Source organism: Chrysochloris asiatica, unplaced genomic scaffold, assembly GCF_000296735.1.
Source record: "Chrysochloris asiatica unplaced genomic scaffold, ChrAsi1.0 scaffold00123, whole genome shotgun sequence".
Taxonomy (NCBI): Eukaryota; Metazoa; Chordata; class Mammalia; order Afrosoricida; family Chrysochloridae; genus Chrysochloris; species Chrysochloris asiatica.
This window is the reverse complement of record NW_006408641.1, coordinates 9,784,979-9,807,517: the sequence shown is the minus strand read 5'-3', so window position 1 is coordinate 9,807,517 and position 22,539 is coordinate 9,784,979. Positions and strand designations below refer to the sequence as shown.

At 43.1% G+C, this 22,539-nt stretch overlaps 1 protein-coding gene and 1 pseudogene across 2 annotated transcripts in view; one reads left to right on the top strand and one right to left on the bottom strand.

Moving 5' to 3' along the window:
* Positions 1–21,117, top strand: part of CLASP1 (cytoplasmic linker associated protein 1) — a 304,172-nt gene extending 283,055 nt beyond the window's left edge. Inside the window, exons 32-34 of one of the 2 annotated variants that reach the window (XM_006868737.1) lie at positions 8,789–8,995; positions 10,617–10,733; positions 20,786–21,117. In XM_006868737.1, coding sequence (XP_006868799.1) covers positions 8,789–8,995; positions 10,617–10,733; positions 20,786–20,872 — 411 coding nt within the window. In that variant the 3' untranslated portion in view covers positions 20,873–21,117. The remainder of the gene's footprint in view (positions 1–8,788; positions 8,996–10,616; positions 10,734–20,785) is intronic. The other variant, XM_006868736.1, reaches the window with a different exon arrangement.
* On the bottom strand, positions 14,869–15,441 carry LOC102821053 (annotated as a pseudogene).
* Positions 21,118–22,539: the final 1,422 nt, after the last annotated feature.

Below are 22,539 nucleotides of genomic sequence, written 5' to 3'. Positions count from 1 at the left end.
TAGAGAAAGGAAGATCGCTTAAGGGAAATAATACCCAATATATCCAGATTACACTCCCAGCTAAGGTTATTCATGGTATAAGTAGATTTGTGTTATCTTTCAGTAATCCAGAACTTGATTGGAACTTAATCCAATAGCATTTTAGGAGGTTGTGGAACAATATACACTTGTCTATGGATATTCATCAGCTACATGCTCAAATTTATGATATAAGTAACTCTCAAAGTGAGCACTGAGTGGCTACTAATTTGTTATTTTGAACTACTATACCCATAAATATAGGTCACATTCATCGAATTGTAGCAATTAACTCTTGATTCCTTTATCAAATTGTTTTTTCTTCCTCTAGTCAAGTTGTGATCGACTAGGTGAAATGGGTACTGTCTGCAAGTTTGGTTGTTCTTGTGTGTAGCTGGATGCTCCATAGGATTTTTTTCTTTTTCTTTCTTTTAATTAGCTTTTTATTGCGAATTGAGTGAAGGTTTATAGACAAGATCATCAGCTTTATATTCAACAAATCACATACTTTGTTTCATCGCAAATGCTTACAATCCCCTCCCTGCAATAGCAGTTATTCTGCTTCCTCCCTGTAGCTCCCCATTTCCATCTATATTTTACAAACGAACAAAGCAAAAATATTTGATGTACACATATAAAACAAAAATTGTGTTCGTGTAAATGTCCAAAGGAGCATATTCTGTAAGCCAGCCTCCTGCACGCAGGCACACAGCCTTAGTCCATAGACCTAGAGCCCACAGCTGCTCTGTGTCTTTGTGACACCACCTCTGCCACCATCTTTGCTAGGTAGGGTCTCACACTCCACTGATGCTCTTCCTTCTTGATGATCCTGGGATTATCTGTTCCTGAAATGAAAGATTGACTACTCCCCACTTGTAGTTACACATCTGCAATTACAGTTGTGACAATCACAGTTAATCCTGCTAACAATTACTCACAATTGAATCATAAAATCCTGTCACCATCATCAGACATCTCCTTTCATGAGAACCATCTGGAAAAGAGGAAAACTAGTCAGTGGTGATTCTACATACCCGCCTTGTTCTGAAACTAAGCACACTCATGAAAGCTTATAAGCCAGTCACTTCATGCCTTTATAACTCTCCCCACCCACCCCCATTTTTGACAGCCAGTGACTAAATTGTTCCTGTCCACCCAGTATAATGAGGAAACAAGCTTGTTCCTTGATAGGAATTATCTTTCCATTCCAGTTGGAACTAAGCAACTGCAGCCATAAGCAAAAGTCTAGTTTATCAAATTGTAGTCATTTACACTTACAGCATCAAACAACTTTATGTGGTTGAGTTCTGCTCCGTTAGCCATCCAGGCTCAAATGGGTACTAACTGCGAATGAGTACTAGCTGGCCCCTTCGCTCTGGGCCCTTAGCCCCCATGGACTGGGTCAGTGCCCATGGACAAGTCAACTGATTTCGAATAGAATTGTCCAGTTTTTAAAATTTTATACAAAGTAGATAACACTGTATTTCTCAAAATACATCTGAAAAGTCTACTTAAAGTTCATTGAATAAATTCTAAAGTTCCAGTGGAAAATACAAATGTACTTTTGGGTTGGTAATATGAAGGGTTAACTCTGTTTTGTAAGCTATAGGCTTGAAAACACTGCATTTTTAGAGATGAATATTATTAGAGTTGTATTTCTTCTCAAGTGTCCATTCTGATGACTAAGCACCTCCTGAAAAGCCAGCTACCCCCTGCCTGTGCAGGGCCCTCTAGGACAGGGCACATGGCCACCACCTGGGCTTCTGGCACTTCATGTGACCTTTCATCCCTTATGCCTTGAAGCAAAAAGAGTAAATTTCCCGCCTTGTTGCACTTGAAGGTAGATAGTGTATTGCCCTGAACGCGCTTCTCCAGGCAAGGTAGTAGTAACTGCCGGGGTAGAGAGCATTTCGTTCAGACTCTGCCCCTATTTGGGCCTTTGAACCTTTGAACCTGTATGCCAATTTTTTCTATGTGTGCATTTTCCAGGAGAAAGTATACATAAAGTAGGAGTGGGAGATAGGTATTCATAATCCAAAATAATTTAAAGTTCTTGATTTGGGCTCTTCTTATTTTATTGAAGATGAAAAGTGAGGCCTATAAAGTAAAAGAAATGGACCTCAAGATCACTTGGCTGGTCAGTGACAGACCAGATCCACACTTCAGATCTCAGGACTCAGAGCCTGAAGTCTTCTTTACAACTTTGGTACTGAGCTTAGCCAGATTCAACTCCATATTGGCTCACCACCTTAAATCTCAGAATTTGTATCAAGTGCAGTGTGGAGCATTAGACATTGAGCATTTTACTATGCAGTTTCCTGCATCTCCTGATGGGTACCGAAACACAATCATATTCTTATAATGTCTTTCCAATGTTTCCCAAAAGGTGGCGCCAACCTTTTTCTTAGCATCCAAATGATTAAAAAACTCACTGTCATTCAGTCAAATTCTAATTGAAAACAAGTTTAAGAGTACTCTACTGTGAAGCTCTTTTCAGTTCTAACCACTGATGTTTCTTGATGTTTGCTTTTTATATTTAACCAAGTCTTCTGATGTGCTTATGATAGAGCCAGCTCAAGCTGTGAACTTTTAAGGTGCCATCCAAATAGCGAGAAGTTCTGAGCTCTTCAGGAAACTTGATTTCAAGCAAATGTTTATTCATCAGTATTCTGATTAAGATTCCATTTTTATATTCAACAGATCATCTCAATGATTACAATCCCTGCCCTGTAATAACAGTTATCCCATTTCCTCTGTTTGGTTCCTATTTCCATTTCACTGTCTTTCCCAACCCTTCTGAATCTTGTCCCAAGTTAAATGTTGCCCTTTTGCTCTTGAATGGTTGACTATTCCGTGGTTAACATACCTCACTAGTGTTACCTACCCACCGCCCCCCATATACCTGTGGTTTACCACTTGGTTGAAAATTAGGCTACTAGGATGAGTTCCATTCTAGACCTGAAGGGTGGCCAAGGGCCATAGTCTGAGATTTCTCCAGCCTCTTTCTGACCAGTAAACCCAGTTATTTATATATGTTGTTGTTGTTGTTATGTGCCGTGGAGTGGTTACGAATCAGGCTGCGAACTGCAAAGTCAGCAGTTTGAAACTACCAGCTGCTCCATGGGAGAAAGATGAGGCTTTCTGCTCCTATAAAAGATTTACAGCCTTGGAAACCCTGTACAGGGTTGCTATGGGTCGGAACCGACTCCATGGCACATAATAACAACATATATATAATAGTTTTCCGTTTCATTCCACATTGTCTCCCACTTTATCTGGGACCCTCTAATGTGTGATCCCTTTCAGAGCAGTTGGCAGTGGTAGCCGGGCGCCATCTAGTTCTGGTCTCAGAGTATGGAGACTGAGGTTCACTTGCTCCATTAGTACATTGGACTTGTTGATTCCAAGCGTCTTCAGTTTTCATATACTTCTTTCTTCTGTATATGGAGAGACCAATAATTGCACCTTAAATGGCTGCTCCTGAGCATGGAAGATCCCACTTGCTACTCACCAAAGTAGGATGTAGAACATTGTTTGTCTACTCTGTTATACCAGTTGGCCTTAGTGTCCCCCAAGACTATGGTCCTGGGATTCCAGGCCCAGCAACTTATTACCTCAAGGTGTTTGGTGATGTCTAGAAGTTTTCATCATGTATGCTCCACCACATTCATAGGTGTGTTTGCAACAAGGGTAACTACCCAGGTACAAGCGTCCTCTGTCAAACTGTTACATAGTTGTGTGTATCCTCTTACTCTCCCCTCCCATACCGCTTCAGCCTGTGTATCTACCTGTAGAATCCTGTTGTTCTCTGGTTGTCTTTCACTAACTTTTAAAAGGAAATATCCCTGTGTTTGTATCACGAGTGTAGTCAAATTAGCGTAACTGGAACAATTTTGATCACTTCCAGATGCATTATAACTCAATAGCCTATTCGTTCCTAGTCTCTTTTGAATGTTCCCTTTTCTAAAATCCTTGCCACTTCTGGCTACCTTGTGTATGAAGAGATGTTATCCTTTCTGTTGCCTCTGTTTACTCTTGCTCTTTGTTTGCTTACACTTACAATCTTTGCTTCTTGTGTTACATAGAACACAGGGACAAAACCTAAAGTTCACCCTGGTTTGGGCAGCTGCCAAAAGTCAGGGGATTGGCATGTAGAGTCAAGAATACATCCTGCTTTGCCAGAAACTGTTGGGAAGCTTTCTCTAACCCCAGTGAAAGCAAGAACCTCAGACTATCCATCTTTAAGTGCAACTTCTAGATGGATTTTATTTTCAGAAAATCCTGTGTTATATGCGTTTGATTATATGCTTCGTGCAGGCATCAGAATTCGTGGAGCTTTACAGAAGAAGTTCTCCTTGGGTTTGTTCAGTGACTCTCTAGATTTTAAACAGTCTGTCTTTCTAGTAACTAATGCGGAGCAGCTCCCTTTAACCTGACACAGGTCTCCAGCATGGAGGCAGGAAGCAGAAGGAAAGAACTCCCTAGTGAACTCGACGTGAATGTGGATTTCCTAAATCCTTATCCCCCTCCTCATTTCCCAGGCCAGCTCCTGGGTGAGAAAACGTAAAAATGCCCCAGAGATTGCTTTGTCGGTTGTGAGTCTTTTTTAAAAATGTACACTACAGTGTATAGGATAATTAGTTCAGCTAACATTTTCCAGTATCTGCCATATATTAGACATGAGCCCTAGTGCACAGTGTTTAAGCACTCAGCTGCTAACTGAAAAGTTGGCAGTTCGAACCCACCCAGTGGCTTCGTAGAGAAAGACCTGGCAGTGTGCTTTTGTAAAGATGCCATCGTATAATACGCCGTGGGACACTTCTGCCCTGTCATATGGAGTCTCTATGAGTCAATGGTACTTGACTTCCACCCTGACAGTGTGTACTAGGCATTGTCTTGAGCATTGGGATAGAAAGAGGGCTGCAGTGGGATCTCACATTCAAGGAGCTTTTAGGTTAGAGGCAGAGACAGTGTTCACAACGTGCTTCTGTGCTGTGATGAGGATGTGCACTTGAGGCATGCTGGGGCTTGTGTTTCACAAGGTAAGTCCTGAAGAAGACAGGCAAAGAACACGAGTGAGAAACTTTGCAGGAAGAGCAATAAGGTTGAATGAGATAAGAGCACAGAGATGTGGAGGGTGTTCCCTCTTGGTCATATGACCAGAGACAAGCAAGGAGAGCAGGAAATGCCACTAGAGGGGCAGGAATGGAGGGAACCAGGCTTCATTGACCTTTAGTGTTATCTTGAAGAGTTTGGAGCTGATCCTCAGATTAGCATTCTAGAGAGATTACTGAGCGATCTTGGGAAAAGAGCCGCTTGGCCACAGTGTCCCCATTCTCAGATCATTTGATGTGAGCAGGCCTCTGGAGACACATGTGGACAGAGTTCCAGGTTAACCACCTGCCTTTTGGTGTAACCTGACCACCAAATACAGTTTCCCGTATCACTCCTGCTCACTTACAGACATCAAAGGTTTAATATCTAGAATGTGCTGAACTTATTTGCATGTTATCTCACCTAAACCAACTACCTGTGAAAGTTGTTGCTGTTATTGTTAGGTGCCATCTAGCTGGTTCCAGCTCATAACAACCCTGCGCACAACAGAATGAACACTGCCCTGTCCTGCGCCAACCTCACAATCATTGCTGCTGCCACTGTGCCAATCCATTTCATTGAGGGTCTTCCTCTTTTCGGCTGACCCTCCACTTAACTAGCAGATGGCTCCAGGTACTGATCCCTTCTCATAAAATGTCTGAGGTCTGAGACGTGAAGTCTGACCATCCTGATTTCTAAGGAACATTCTGGCTGTACTTCTTCCAACACAGATTGGTTTGTGCTTTGGCAGTTCATGGTATTTTTAATATTCTTCTTCAGCACTGTAACTCAAATACATCAATTCTTCTCCAGTCTTCCTTATCCATTGTACCTATGAAAGCAGGTAACTTTAAAACCTTATCTGAGCATTAACAACAACAAAAAAATGAGGCTCAGACCAGTTGAGTCTGTTTTCATAGGACTGATCTACATTTGCCTGCCCCACTGCTCTCCAAGGCTGAGCGTGTGCCCAGTCAGCTCTGGGGAAAAGGGCCTAGCAGCCCTCTTCTGTGTCAAGCTACCTTAAATTCAAGGTGGTAGGGAGAATGTGCCACTCCTGTGAATATATGAAGTATATTTGTTGCTTAGCTAGTGCTTGCTGATGGGGAAGGGTCTGCCCACTAACACAGTAAGGTGCCTGGATGATTGATCCTGTTCCCCGACTTGACCACCCCCTAGCTTACTGGGGGGCCCAGGAGTGAGTAGTCTGCTCTACACAGCTGAGTCTGGGCCAAGGTGCCCTGCGGCTTGGGTGGGTTCAAATTACTAAGTTTTCAGCTAGTAATTGAGTACTTCACCTGCTGCACCACCCAGCAGTCCTATTAGCAGCATGTCCTGGTATGGTGCATTATGGGTCAATGCGCCAGACTGCAAAGCCATTTGAACTGCAAGGTTGGCAGTTCAAGCTCACCAACTGTTCCTCGGAAGCCCTATATGGGGTCGCTATGGGTTGGAATCAACTCCATGGCACTTAACAACAGCCCTAAACGTATAGGATATGTAAAATAAAATGAAACCAGCTCCTTTGAGAATTTGCTATTGTAGAGAACAGAGTAGACACATGGCACTGAGCAAGGCTGAATGCCTTCTGGGACCTGGGCCTGCCACTCCTTCAGAAGGCTCCAGAACAGCAGCATGTGTTGCTGAGCCCAGGTGGGACCTGCTCACCCTGTGGCTCAGGCTACCCGTCTGTCAGCCCCACCTGCTTGTCCTCCGCCCTCCCTGGCTAGTGTAGAGTGGCTGACCAGCCACATTCATGTCCAGGACTAGAAGAGTCTTTCCAGATGATCCATAAGCTGTTTTCATTTGCCATTCTTCACTTATGTAGCAAGGACAAGGCTGATTGAAGTGTTGCATTGGCAACCGTTGTTGTGTTCCTATGTAAAAGACAGGGCTAAGTTGTTTTGAGAAACAGACCAAAGCAGAGAGGCATCGGTGTGCAAGGGCCAGTGCCAGGCTGCCAGTAGGTTGAATTTGTAAGCAAATGAATACCTATGTATGGCCTGGCATCAGTATATGTAATTTATAGAATAGTACATCTAATTTACGTATCGGGCTGCGAACCTTAAGGTCAGTGGTTCGAAACTACCAGCTGCTCCGCGGGAGAAAGATGAGGCTTTCTACTCCCGTAAAGATTTACACCCTCGGAAACCCTATACAGGGTCGCTATGGGTCGGAACCGACTCGATGGCACATAACAACAACAACAACATCTAATACTCACTTATACCAACCATCTTGTTAGCCAACTTGTTGGCATTTTTGACAATAGTAAAAAATCTATCCAATTACCTTGTGCCCTAATGATGTACATTTGGGGCAGTAACAGATGTTGGCGTGCAAGGAGAGAGTAACACCAACTGATGGTTAAAGTTCTGTGTCAGCTTCCCTGGGCCATCATTCTTAGTGGTTTGGCAGTGATAGCATAGTGTCATCATCTACACTTTGTGATCTAATGTGGTGAGCCTCCGTTTTCACATATTGTTGATTTTTCACATAGCAACCTGCTCATTGGCACCCGTTACTGTTTTTAAGTGCCGTTGAATAGCTTCTGACTCATAGCCACCCTTTATAGGCTTTCTGAGGAGTAGTTGTTGAGTTTGAACCACCAGCCTTATGGTTAGCAGTCCAGTGCGTATCTCACAGTGCCACACTAATGCTCCCACTGGAACTTAGCCATGACTATGAGAAGTGGATGTAGCTATCATTTACTGAGTATCAGCTGTACCTTGGATACTTAGCAGGTCATCGGTCATCTCTGAGAAATGCCAGATGAGGAAATTGATGTTCAGGAAGCTACCTAGACACTTGTCAATGGTATGGTATCTGGGATTGTCTGGTATTTACCCCAGGTTCTTTCTAGCACACCTTCTGCCCTGTCTTCTTCATTGGGCTTTCTGTTTAGCTCCAAGTTTATTATCAGAGGTTGTTTTGTAGAGAAGCACTTAGTGTCGCTTACAATCTTGGTGCGCATGAGGCCCCTCTACTAGTTAGAAGCGACTGTTCCACCAAGCTGCTCTTTTGGCCATGAGGTGGTCATTTCATGTGCTTCCTTAAATGTGTAAAGTAAGAAGGTATCATGAGCCACACATTCCTGGAAAAGCACCTTTCCAGAAGAGACTCCTCAGGACAGCATTCTCAGAGCTTCTCCCAGAACCTCGCAAGCTGTGCAGCAATTGGTGGCCTCTGTAGAAACATCCCTGCTGATGTTGCTCAGGTTTTTCTCCCCATGAGAAGAGACATTCAGACTCGCAGGTCCTAGTCTTCTAGGGCACAGACTCTCCACTTTTTGGGGGGGGGTTAAGAACTACCGAGTACTTATTAAAAACAGGTTGCTTACTGAAGCAGTCTCTGAGTAAGCAAGTCTCGGGTGGGGCCTGGGAATGTGCAGTTCTAACGTGTACCCCTGGAAGCTGCTATTTATGCTGCAGGACCACACACTACTGCTGTAAGGTTTTTTCCAGAACCCCATATACCTGCCTTTCTATGTCCCCCACCAACTATATAATGACCCTCCCTACCTGTCTGCTTTCACTCTCTTTAACATTATTTGCCTGAGGAAGTGATGGCTGCCTTCTGGCATCTAGTGGGTTCATTGTCGTTTGCCCGGAAAGTAAGCAGCAGTGTGGTCCTGTGAGGCATGTGGGGCTCACCTCTGGGGCACCGGGTGTTTCAGGTGGTGAGAGCCGCTGAGGAGGCTGCATCCACGCTGGCCAGCTCCATCCACCCAGAGCAGTGCATCAAAGTGTTGTGCCCCATCATCCAGACGGCCGACTACCCCATCAACCTAGCCGCCATCAAGATGCAGACCAAAGTCGTTGAGAGGATCGCCAAGGAATCCCTGCTGCAGCTGCTGCCTGACATCATCCCAGGCCTCCTGCAGGTAACGACAGTAGATGTGCAGACACATCAGAAGCCAGGCATTTCTGAGTCCATGACATCATGCATCATGGACACTCTGTAACTTTCTCCGTTGACTGCTAGTCCATCTGCCCCTGAGCAGAGCAGGAAGATTCTCCAGGCAGAGTACAATATGGCTCATCAAGGAAACTTTCTGCTTACTGTAAATGTGTTTTGATCATCATCTTGTTCATTCCTTCAACAAACCCTCATTGCATGCCTCCCCTCCCATAGGCCCCAGTCATGAGCAAGGTGGACCATGAAGTACAAAATTAAACAAGGCTCTTTACTCCCATATCCAGCAAGTATTTATGGAGACCCTTCTAAGTGTGAGGTCTCAAGTTAGACTTTGGAAGGTAAAATGATGGTTTCTACTGTCACAACACTATCTCCAGGATTTTTCAACCTAGCATGGGACAAAATATGTGTGGTACTTCTGCAGAGAGGTACAAGTGGAGATATCTGAGGTCAGAAGCAGGAGAGAAGACATCCAGGTGAGGGGTAGGTAGAAAGAAGGCCCTAAAAGGGTTTACAGAAGAGAGAGTTTAGAGGTGGGAAGAGAGGAAGGTAAGAGAGAAGGGTAGAGAGACATTTGGTTCACATTTAATGAATGCTGCTGTTGACTGAGCACTTGGTTAGGCAATTTAAGTACTTATTGTTGGGAACCAGATTATTCTAGGCATAGGGAAAGCACCCAGACTGTCTGGAGAACAGCAGGTAGTCCCATATGTTCCGTGAGAGGAGGAGAAGGGGTAAATAGAGGTCCAGTTGTAGAGGGACATAAATGCCAGACTAGGGGCCTGAGCATTTCCCAAGTGCCCTTGAGGTTAGAGAGGTTGTGGTCACGGGAGTGGCAGTGGTGTGGTTTTCCTTTCAAGGTGTCTTTGTACATACAGTCTGTGTTACCATTGGGAGACATGTGAAAGAGCCAAGTTATTTTTCACACTCTGTTTCTCCTGTGACATTGTCTGGTGACCTCGCCGTGCAGCTGGTTGTAACACAGCTTGCCTGTGCAGTGGCCACCTTGGCTCAGACTCACCAATCCCCTGTCTCAGTAGCCAAGGAACCAGTAGCTCCTGACCTCTTAGAGTGAAACTCTTCAGGGCAGTTGTGGAACTGTTGATGGAATAGGACTATGAAGCAAATCTTTGATCTCATTTCCTTTTTATTTTATTTATTTATTTTTAACAGTGCTCAGAAATTTTTATTTCCATTTACAGAAGAATGAAGCAGGATGCATGTTTCACATCACATACAATAATCATTTAAAAGTGGATTAAGAACCACTGTGAAAGCAAAAATCATAAAAATGTGTTTTTTTTTTTCATTGTTATACACTTGTGTTATTTTATTTAGGCTACAATGTTTACCACTTGTATAGGATTTTTTTTTAATGTTTTATTGTGAATTATATGATAGTTTACACGAGAGAACTTTAGTTTTACATTCATTCCATCGTACATCATCTCATTGCCATGGTTCCAATCCCCTCCATGCATCACCAGCCAACCAAAGGGTATATCCTAGAAACCCGCCCTACACTCCCCCCGCCCCGAGTTTTCAGCCCACTCATTTCCTTTTTGTGTTCCCCTCTGGCACTACAGGGTTATGACAACACCGAAAGTAGTGTGCGGAAGGCCAGCGTGTTTTGCTTAGTGGCCATTTATTCCGTAATTGGAGAAGACCTGAAACCTCACCTCGCGCAGCTCACGGGGAGCAAGGTATGTCTAATATTACATGGTCAGTGAACACACCTGGGCCCTGCCAGTCACCCATGGCTTGGCTCCAGCTTTGGACTCCACAAACGTTTTTCTTACCATCTGTGGTTTAACTGGGCCTTGTTTCTCCAAAAGCATTCTCTAAAGATCAAAACTACTGACTCGAATGAAGTCATTTTAAGGTCACTCTAAGGTGGTATCACATGATTTATCTTAACTCTTATTTTTGAAGTGATAACTTCAGGAGTTCCTAGTTTAATTATTAAAAGGAAGATGGCTTTGTTAGATGGCTTAGATGCTTCACAGACGCATGCAGGAAATTTACCAGATGGCATAATCAATTGTTGAATGAACAATAGCTGAGTCCTTATGGGTCTCAGCAGTAATAGTAGCTGACTCATATCTACACATACCTGACATGGCTCAGGCACTGTTCTACCTACTTTGTCTAACAGTCCCTTAGGGAGTGAGTGCTGTTACCCCTATTCAGCCTGTCCAAGGGGACACAGTGATGTTACTCCCGAAGCCAGGGAGTATACTGCCTCTCCTCTTCCTTTATCAGAGAACCAGTGACGGAAAAGAACCATTGGTTCATTGGAGATCGAGGGTGTCAAAAATGGTCATTAAGAGATCTGCTCTGTCAAAAGGATCATTCCCTCCCACTCCCTCCATACACAGAGTAGACAGGGATGGGCAACTTGGACATTAGCTACCCAAAGTGGGGGCGCTATAAAGACATGAAGTGACTGGCTTACAAGCTTTCAAGAGGGAGCCTAGATCCAGAGAGCACAGAGGAAGGTAGAATCTCTACTGAGTAGTATCCAATCTGTCTGGACAGGGCTGATGAAAGGAGAATGGGGATAGGTCTCGTGATACAATAGTGAATAATTGTTATCAGGACTGCTTGTGAGGGTTGGAGATGTAAAGGTAGACGTTTAGTAGCAAGGAGGAGGGGAGTGTTGAACTTTGTAGTCTAGGAACAGAGGTCCCTGGGACCATCAAGGGAAAAGAGTGGAGAGCAGGACCCTACCCAGAGAAGCATTGACACTAGAGATAGAGGCAGAGACGATGATGTGGAGAGATGGAGCGGCTGGGGACTTTAGACTCAGAGAGGGAGCGGGGCTGTGTGCTGACGAGTATACCCCATGGTTTGTTGATGATGCATGATACATGGAGGGGATTGTAACCATGGCAATGAAATGATATACAATAGGATGAAGGTAAAACTAATGTTCTCCCATGTAAACTATCACATAATTCACGAGAGGAGGGTGGACTGTGTTGTTTGTAGGTCCTCCACTGAGGCCAGGACTGCTTGTGGATAAAGTGCATTTAAGAATCCCCAGCAGACATGTGGATGAAAGTCGCCCTGGAGGTTGAATGAATGGAGAGCATAAAGTTAGAAAGAAGCGCTTGCCTGGCTCCTTATGAAAGAAGAAACCAGTGATGCCCGTTTCTTTCCAGTAGGACTGCTCCTCTAGCATGGCACCCAGAGCATGGCACCCCCAGAGTTCTTCACACAGGAACTGGGTCCCCTTTTGTCTAGAGCACGGCTTCCCCGAGTTCAGACTCTGGGCTGGATAAAGTCTGTGCATTGTAGGGTCTTTAGCTGATACCCACTAGATGTCAGTAATACCACCCCAGTTCTGACAATCACAGAGGTCTACAGGAGGGCAGTCACCCCATTGAGGACCAGGGATCCAAAAGAAGATAGTTGATTCCCCTTGCAGACCGGAGGAAGGATGTAGGTTGGAAGTTGCAAATGGACCATGTGTCTTCCTGGGTTCCATTCTCTGGCTCCCCCCTAGTACTGCCACACAGGCTCTTTCTCAGAGCCTCCCCCAACCATAGCCAGAAACCACTGAGTCAGACTCTCCCAGCTGCATGCTGTCCCAGGAGGCTTCCTGCCCTGCCTAACCGGGGTTTGTGTATAAATCTTGGTAACATGAAGAACTAGGAGACAATAGTCTCAATAGGAATTGGATTTGTAAAAGAGAAAAGTCATCCCCAGCAAAATGAGTAAGAGAGCTATCCTGTCAGTTCATTTGACCTGTGTAGCAAGGGACTTAGGAAACGCAGCTGTGCTCCCAGCCCCACTCGGCAGTGACCTGATGCTTCCACTCCCAGTGGTGGGGTTGATCTCAAAGCTCCCATTTCCTCACCAGGAGCCAGCGTGTCTTCTATTGTCACCCTCATTTGCTAGCTGTCTGAACACCAGCAAGATTTTGAACCTCTGCTTTTTGATTTGTAAAATATGAGACCTCAAATCCATTCTCCTTGAGAAGGCACTAAGGGCTGGGTCTAGGGACTCTGCAGCAGGAGAAATGGGAGACGTGTTGAAGAAAGAAAGGAGCAGACTGCAGGAAGGAACAGTGTGAACAACTTAGGTATAGACTAGGGGAGCTGTGCTCAGAGGATATGTTGTCGGGACAAGGGCTTCGATGCATATGTCCTCAAACTGATTTCTTTACTCTTTAACACTTTAAAAGAGATCTTTTGCAGCGGATTTGCATAATGCAATACTTCGTTTGTTTTCCTGACTGCTACTTCCATGAGTATTGATTATGGATCCAAGTAGAAGGAAGTCTTTGACAACTTCAATCTTTTCTCCATTTATTATGATGTTATTTCTTTGGGTCCATTTGTGCGGGTTTTTATTTATTTGCATTGTGGTGTACTCTGTACTGAAGGCTATAGTCTTTGATCTTCATCTGTAAGTGCTTCAAGTCCCCTTTGCTTCCAACAAGCAAGTTTGTGTCGTCTTCATATTGTAGATTGTTAATGATCCTTCCTCCAGTTCTGATGTCTGTTCTTCATATAACCCAGTTTCTGGGATTATTTGCTCAGCATACAGATTGAGTAAATATGGTGAAAGGTTCTAACCCTGGTGCATACCTTTCTGATTTAAAACCACTAAGTATCCCCTTGTTCTGTTTGAATGACTGCGTCAAGGTCTGTGTACAGGTTCTGCATGAGCACAAAAATTGTTCTGGAATTCCCATTCTTCACAATGTTTTCCATAGCTTGTTATGATCCACACAGCCGAATGCCTTTGCATAGTCAATAAAGCACAAGTAAACATCTTTCTGGTACTATTTGCTTTCAGCCAAGATCCCACTGATGTCAGCAATGATATATCCCACATTCCACGACCTTCTGAATACGGCTTGAATTTCAAGCAACTGCCTGTCGATGTATTTCTGCAACTGTTTGTGAATTATCTTCAGCAAAACTTTACTTGCTTATTATATTAATGGTACTATTCAATGATTTCCCCATTCCATTGGGTCACTTTTATTTGAAGTGAGCACAGATACAAATTTATTTCTGGTTGTTGGCCATGTTGTTGACTTCCAAATTTCGTGACATAGAAAAGGGAGGGCCTCCAGGGCTGCATCAGTTTGTTGATAGATTTCAGTTTGTATTCTGTCTTTTCCTGGAGTCTTGTTTTTGGTCAATGCCTTTAGTGCAGCTTGGACTTCTTCCTTCAGTAGCATCAGTTCTTGATCTTATATCTACCTCTTGAAGTTGTTGAACATAGGTCAGTTCTTTTGGGTACAGTGTCTGTGTGTTCCTTCCATCTTCTTTTGATGCTTCCTGCATCAGTCAATATTTTGCCTATAGAATCCTTGGGTTTTGTTTGTTTGTTTGTTTAGTTCTTTCAGCTTGAGAAATGCTGAGTATTTTCTTCCCATATGATTTTTTTATTCCAGGTCTTTACACATTTCATTTTGATATTTTACTTTGTCTTCTAGAGCTTTCCTTTGATATTTTCTGTTCAGCTCTTTTACTTCCTCATTTCTTCCAGTTGCTTTAGCTTCTCTGTGTTCAAGAGCAAGTTTCTTCTGACATCCACTTTGGTCTTTTCTTTCTTTCTTTACTGTCTTTTAAATGATCTTTTGCTTTCTTCATGTACGGTATTCTTTTTTTTATTCATTACACTTGGCACTTTATTAGTGGGGAGATTTGTCTTAGTTTGGAAGGCTAGGTTGGGATGGACAGGTCTAGTGCCCATCTGGGGGGAAATTTCCAAGACATCAGGTGCTTCTCTACTCAGGTTTAGAGAAATACCATTAATGAAAAGCCCCCAAAGAAGGCAACATAGTGACTGCCAGGCAGTGTGGGATGGGGGAGCGCCCTAGGTCTCCTTGCATAGTAGAGCCTCAATGTCTGCTTCGATGTCAATGGTTGGAAATCGGCGGCTGTATCTGCGCACAGGCACACCGTCATGGCCCACAAGGAACTTCTCGAAGTTCCAGGCAATGTCGTTGCGGCACACTGGAGACCAGGTGATAAGCTTGGGGTCGGTCATGAGTGCAGTGGTATCGTCACTGGCCGCTGGCAGGGCCTCTCGCAAGAAGGCAAAGAGTGGGTGAGCTTGTGCGCCGTTCACCTCGCACTTGTCGAAAAGGGTGAAGTTGGGCTCGAACCCATCACCTGGTCGAATATACTTGAGGGAATTCAGGATCTCTTAGTTTTTGGTGTTCTCCTGATGCCCAAACTGGTTGCATGGGAAGCCCAGCATGACCAGGCCCACTGCAGATCATTCATCTGGGTGTAGTCCTGGACGGTGGTGCCTCAGAGCAACGCCACGTTCTCGATGAGCAGCACTTTACCCCACAGTGAGCCCAGGCTCCCCGCCAGTCAGCAGGTGCGCAAAGAAGGCATGCACTGAGCGCGGGGATGCCCCCGCGAGGAAAGCAGCACACATGATAATACCGGAATAATGGAAAAGGTTTTGGATCCAGTCCATGTACGGTATTCTTGGTGCCATCCCCAGCTCTTCCTGTCTTTGGTCAGTGGTGTCTAATGCCTCAGATCTGTTCTTGAGTTGGTCTCTAAATTAGTCAAGGTCACAATTTGGCTCTTGTTGGGCTTATGTTAATTTTCTCCAGCTTCAGCTTGAACTTTGTTGTTACTGTTGTGAAGTGCCACTGAGTCACTTCCAACTCATAGTAACCCTTTATAGGGTTTCCGAGAAGTGGCTGGTGGACTTCAACTGCCGACTTTGTAGTTAGTAGTTCAGTGCTTATCCTGCAGTGCCATGTCATGACTCCAGCCTGAACTTCCATATGAGCAGTTGATGGTCTGTTCTATAGTCAGCCCCTGGCCATGTTGTGGTTGATGTTATTGAGCTTCTCCATCATCTCTTCCCGCAGATGGAGTCAGTGTGATTCCTATGTATTCCTTCTGGCAGTCTATGTGTATAGTTGTCATTTGTTGAAAAAAGAGATATTTGTAATGAAGAAGTCATTGATCTTGCACAATTCTATCATGTGAGACCTCCAGCTTCATTTCTCTATTGAGGCCATATTTTCTAATTACTGATCCTTCCTCCTTTTTTCCAACTTTTGCATTTCAGTCGTCATGTTTGATCAATTTCAGACTGAAGAAGTTAGTAGACTTCTCCTAGTTCTTCATCATTGACTTTGTTGGTTGGTATGTAAATCTAAATAATGGTTATATTTTAACTGGTCTTCTTTGTAAGTGTATGGGTATTGTCCTGTTCCAGACAGTATTGTCCTACAAGATTGATCTTGAAGTGTTCTTTGTGATGATGAAGCAACACCATTCCTCTTGAATTTGTCATTTACATTTGGCATACATAGTTAAACCATATGATTATCTGATTCAGAATTTCCAGTACCTGTCCATTTCAGCTCACTAATGCCTAGGATAGAGATCTTTATGCTTTCTATTTCATTTTTAACAACTTCCAATTTTCCTAGATTCATACTTCATATAGAATACAGTAGTACCTAATATTTGTTGAATACTATTAAATTAATATGCTGTGGTGACAAACTGTCTGATCATATTAAGACCAAAACGAAGAGTGCCATAAAAATCTGTGCAACACACAACTTCTAAAACCAGGGAATTAGGACTGGCTCCTCTCCCAGCCCTTTATTGGCCTTGGTCCGAGCAAGCTAGTTGGGGTTCAGACACTTCCAGGGCAGCCAGGGAGGAGAGGCTGTGTACCCCAGAAAGTTCCATGGAAGCTTATAGGCCCCTGGTCCCAAAGTACTGGAGTGTAGTAGCCTCTCGTAGACCTTTTCCTCTGTTCGAGTATCATATATTTGCACAGATTGAAGTAGATGGCCCTTGTGTGTGCTTTTACTCCATGTCAGTCTGCTTCTCCTCAAAGTATTTCATGTTAATTTACGCTATACACCAGAGTCTGTTTTTTCAGTCCCCACTTTTTTAAATCTTAAAAAAATAATAATAATAATGTAGCTCTCAATGCTGTGATAAGAAGCATAATTATTTTATACAGGATTTTATACTTTTTAAAGACTCACTGTGTTCTGGTATGGCAGTGAGGGTAAGCACTGGACTGCTAACCACAAGGTTGGTGGTTCAAACCCGCCCCAGTTGCCGCTCAGAAACCCTATAGAGGTTCACTATGAGTCTGAACTGACTCAATAGCACTTACCAACAATGTGAGCTGCCCAGGACCAAGTAGACGCAACAGGAACTTGGACACATTCGACAGTGCACTAGCTTAAAACTCAAAAGACCCGGCAATTCTAGAGCCCACTTTACCATTCACTGGTTATGTAACTGTTCTGGATTAGATTGTGCCCCTTCAGAGTATGTGTTGAAATCCTAATTCCTATACCTATAAATGGAGTCCTGCTGTGGGTTAATGCACTGGATTGCAAGGTTGGTTTGAACCACAAAGTCAGTGGTTCATGTTCACCCACTGCTCCTCAGAAACCTATATAGGGTTGCTATGAGTCGGAACAGACTCAACAGCACTTAACAACAATCTACCTATAAATGATTGTACACTACTCCTGGTGTAGTGCTGTAGGATAAAGTCGGTGCTTCAAACCTTCCCGTTGCTCCCCAGAAACCCTATACAGGGTTGCTATGAGTCAGAAATGACTCAACTGGCACTTAACAACATACCTGTAAACATGATCCTTTTCAAAGATAGAGCTTTTCTTTTGTTTTGTTAATGAGGCTGCACCAGAGTAGGGTAGGTCCTAAACCTAATCACTTTTATAGTTATACAAAGTTATAAAGAGAACAGGCACAGACATACACACACACACACACACACACACACACACACACGAAGAAGACAGATCTTATGAGGCTACCAGCAAGGATAACAAGAAGCCTGAAGGCACTGCCAAAAAACAAGGATCCAGGAATTTGACAGAATGCAAACTGAAATGTTTTAACAAACTGGTACAATTCTAGAAGCATTTGCTAGTCTGTGCCAAGAAATTTGGAAGACAGCTACATGGCCACCTGCCTGGAACAGAGATCCATATGTATGCCCATTCCAAAAAAGCACAGTCCTATAGAATGTGGAAATGTTCGAATAATATCATGAATGTCACATACAAGTAAAATTTTTTGAAGATAATTCAAAAACAGTTGCAGCAGTACATCAACAAGGAACTGTTGTTACAAATTCAAATTGGATTCCGAAGAGGACATTGAACACGGGATATCATTGCTGACGTCAGATGAATCTCAGCTGAAAGCAGAGAATGCCAGCAAGATGTTTGCTTGTGCTTTATTGTCTATGCGAAGGCATTCAGCTGTGTGAATCCTAATAAACTGTAGTTAACATTGCAAAGAATGGGAATTCCAGAACAATTCATTGTGTTCATGTAAAACCTGTACGCAGACCAAGATGTAACCATTCAAACAGAATGAGAGGAGAGGATATTTAGTGGTTTAAAATCAGGAAAGGTGTGCACTAAGGTTGTAACTTTTTACCACATTTACTTAATTTGTATACTGAACAGATAATCCAGGAAACTGGCCTAAATGAAGAAGGAGGAGATATCCGGGAATTGAGGAAGACTCACTAACAATCTGCTGTATGCAGATGACACAAACTTGCTTGCTGGAAGCAAAGAGGACTCTGAAGCACTTACTAATGAAGCTCAAAGACTACAGTCCTTCAGTGTGGATTACACCCCAGTGTAAAGAAAACAAAATCTCTCACAATTAGATCAATAAACAACATCATTATAAATGAAAGATTGACCTTGTCAAAGGATTTCATTTTGCTGGGATCCACAATCAACGCTCATGAAAGCAGCAGTCAGTTAATCAAATAGTGTATTATGTTAGGCAGATCTGCTGCAAAAGACTTCTTTAAAGTGTGAAAGAGCAAACATGTCAGTTTGAGGATGAAGGCCATGGTATATTCAGTTGCCTCATAAGCATGTGAAAGCCTGACAGTGAATAAGGAAGACTGGGGAAGAGTTGATGCATTTGAATTATGGTGTTGGTGTAGAATATTGAAAGTACCATGAACAGCCAGAAGAACAAACAAATTTGTCTTGAAAGAAGTACAGCCAAAATGCCCATAAGAAGCAAGGGCATGTTACCATGTACTTTGGACTGACATGTTTCCCTTTAACACATTAAAGAAGTCCTTTGTAGCAGATTTGCCTAATGTAATACACCATTTGATTTCCTGACTGCTGCTTCCATGAGTGTTGGTTGTAGATCCAAGCAAAATGAAGTCCTTGACAAGGATGATCTTTCCTTCATTTACCATGATGTTATTTGATGTCCAGTTGTGAGGGTTTTTGTTTTCTTTACAATGGGGTGTAATCCACACTGTAGGGCTGTGTAGTCTTTGAGCTTCATATCAGTGCCTGGAGAAGAAAGGGTATTATTTTTGGTAAAATAGAGGCAAAGAAAAGGACTCCGAACTAGATGGATTGACTCAGTGACTCAACAGTGAACTCATGCATAGCACAGAATGGGGCAGTGTTTCATTCTATTGTGCATTGGATCACAATGAGTTGGAGCTGACTTGAGCAACTTACAACAACAACAACATGTTCCAGACTGTTAAACATAATTTTGAGAGTCCAAAGGGGAGTTTAGGTTAGAAGCAGATGAGATCATTAATCTGAAAGCCCTTTGACTATAAAGCTTTCTACCAGTCAGAGATGATATTATTATGTGACATGCAACACCTGGTTTTAGGAAGGTATAATCTGGGTGAAGGACCAAGCAAGCCCACTGCTAATTTATTTAGCAAAGTCAAATGAGGGACCACTATGACACGGGAGTTGGAAGGACACAATGATTGCATTCAGACAGGCACATCAGGGGGGAAGGGTTTCATTAAGGTGTCCTTTAAGGTAGCTCTCAGATGCCACAACATGGCAGTCAGTGTCATGAGATTGGCAGAGGTTGAGGTGGAAAGAGCATGCTAATTGGAGGAACACCTGGAGCACAGGTGTGAAGGTGTAAACACTTGCCATTGATAAAGTAACATTGGAATAGTTCCTTTATTCCTGTGGGGTTTTGGTCCTCAAGCTGCAGCTTTTCTTGAAATGTATGGGTCTTTCCTTCATGCATGTTTCTCCCGAGAGCCTCATGGCCTGCCTAGCTGTGACATTTTTTGCGCCTTATGTAATAGGCTATTTTCTTTTTTCCCTCCTTCTCTGTACCGTAACTTACTTCCTCCCTGTCTTGGTAGTCCTACCCTGTTGACCCATGGCTCTCAAGTTGATTCCACCTCATAGTGACTCTAAAGGATAGGAGAACTGCCCCTATAAGCTATAGCCTTTGAATCTTCATGGAAACAGACATCGTTCTCTCATGGAGCAGCTGGTGGATTTGAACCACCTACCTTTTGGTTTTAGCCAAGCACTGAATCATTGCTTCACCGGGACTCCTTTTGGTGACTCTAGAACCTGCTATAGTTTGATGACTACTAATCTAATACGTGCTGTTGAGTTGATCCCAACTCAGCAACCCTACAGGACAGCATAGAACTTACTCTGTATAGTTTCCAAGTCTCAGTCTTTACAGAAGCTGACTGCTTCATCTCTCTCCCTGAGGGGCTGATGGGATTAAACTGCTGACCATGTGGTTAGGAGTCCAGCATTTAACCCACTGTTCCCCAGGCTCATTGATGAATATTAGGCATGCAGTAAATATTTCTGTTATGAATTTTCTCAACTAAGGGGCCTGCTAGCACCTGAACATCACCTAGAATCCTTCTGTATATACATACTGATTGTTTTTCCTCCTGCTAATTCATTTTTATCTTTTCTTTCCAGATGAAGCTATTAAATTTATATATAAAGAGGGCCCAGACCACGAACAGCAATAGCAGCTCCTCTTCTGACATCTCCACCCACAGCTAATGGCAGTGCCTGACTTCTGTGTAGCCTAGAAGCAATCGGTGGTACCTCTCAAAGACCTCTCCTCACTCCCGTTCATCGACTGCCCAGTCAGTACAAGGAGGCCCGCAAATATTTATTACAATCAGTATTTTTGGTCCCTTCCAGCTTTTGTGTAGAATCTTACTGGTATTGAATGTGAAGGAAGGAAGGCTTGTGTTGCAGTCTTCATACAGAACAAAAGGAATAAGAAAAGAAAAGAGCCATACGTGGACACAGTGTGTGGGTGCAGCTTGTCAAACTGGAGCCAACATTTGGTAGAAAGTCGCATTTTCTCTTCAGTTATTAACTGTTGGGGTGTGCAGATTTGTGTTTCTCTCTCTTTCTATCTCTTTGCTTTATAAGTATGGCCTGCGTAGAGACCTGTCCTTTCTCAACTGACACCTTGAAAGGGTTGTCTGTCTATAAGTTAGGTTTTGATAACAGTTTAAACGTCTGTCAGATCTTGGCTAGAAATGGAGAAGAGTGTAAAAATGGCCTTTTAAAAAACGCAGGGAATTTTGCTTTTATCTCTAGCCTGGAGGCAGACTGGATCAGAGGCTACTTCCACAGTCTCCTTCCTGGCAGGTTCCCATTTCCCTCTTTATGGTCCCTACCAAGGGTATCCACTCAGAAGAACGCTAAGCATTTCCGATCCAGACACAAACATTAAGGCAGATGGCTAGCATCGTTTAGTGGGCGGCCTAAAATGGTATTTCATGAAGTGCATAGAATATATGAAAAGGTGTTTGTTTTACTGCTAAGAAACACTTTAAAACAACAACAAAAATTTTTTTTAACTTTTTATTGTGAATTGAGTGAAGCTTTACAGACAAGATCATTAGGTTTCCATTCAGTTAATCATACCCTTTGTTTCATCTCAATGATTATGCTAAGAAACACTTTCAACAGCGACTCTCTAGTGACCTAGTAGGCCTTAAAGGGTACTTACGGACCAGGATTTAGTGCCAGGTTTTTCCTCTCCCCTATGTTTTGTCTAAAACAATTCCAAAATGTTCACATTTCGTCTAGTGCACATGATAAATTTGCCATCTCAGATTTTGACTTTTGAATTTAGAATTAAGATCAGAGAAAAGTGTAGAGCGACCATGCATCAGAATCACTATTCTATCTTATAAAATGAAGTACTTCCTTGGTCATCTGTTGAAATAGTCATTGTTTAAGGAAAAAATAATTGTGATGAATAGCAAATTGAAAAAAACCAACCAAACAAAAAACCCAGGGCCTGGCCCTTAATGTCAGGAGGGCTTCATTGCTCTAAGGAAAGTGATGACAGATTGGGAGTTTAATTAGATCATCATTTTGAGCAGTATTCATTCCTAAAGCTCAATGGAAACTCTTCATGAAATCATGAAAACGTCTGTTGGCTTTTACTATTCTATTTTAGATCCTCTAAATTGAACTGATTTGTCCTTAAGGAAATGCCTGTGTTGACCTTCATGTTTAACAAGATGTTTGCTGTCCCACTGTAGAGTCCATTGTAGTGGGCAAGACTGAGAAGCAGAGGATCATAGTTGGTCTGCTGGACACTGGATTGCATAGCTCTTATCACTGTCCCATTACTGACCCTTCAGATTTTGTTGAAAGTTGTATGAAAACACTGTAGCTAACATGTAACTCTTTTTTTATTC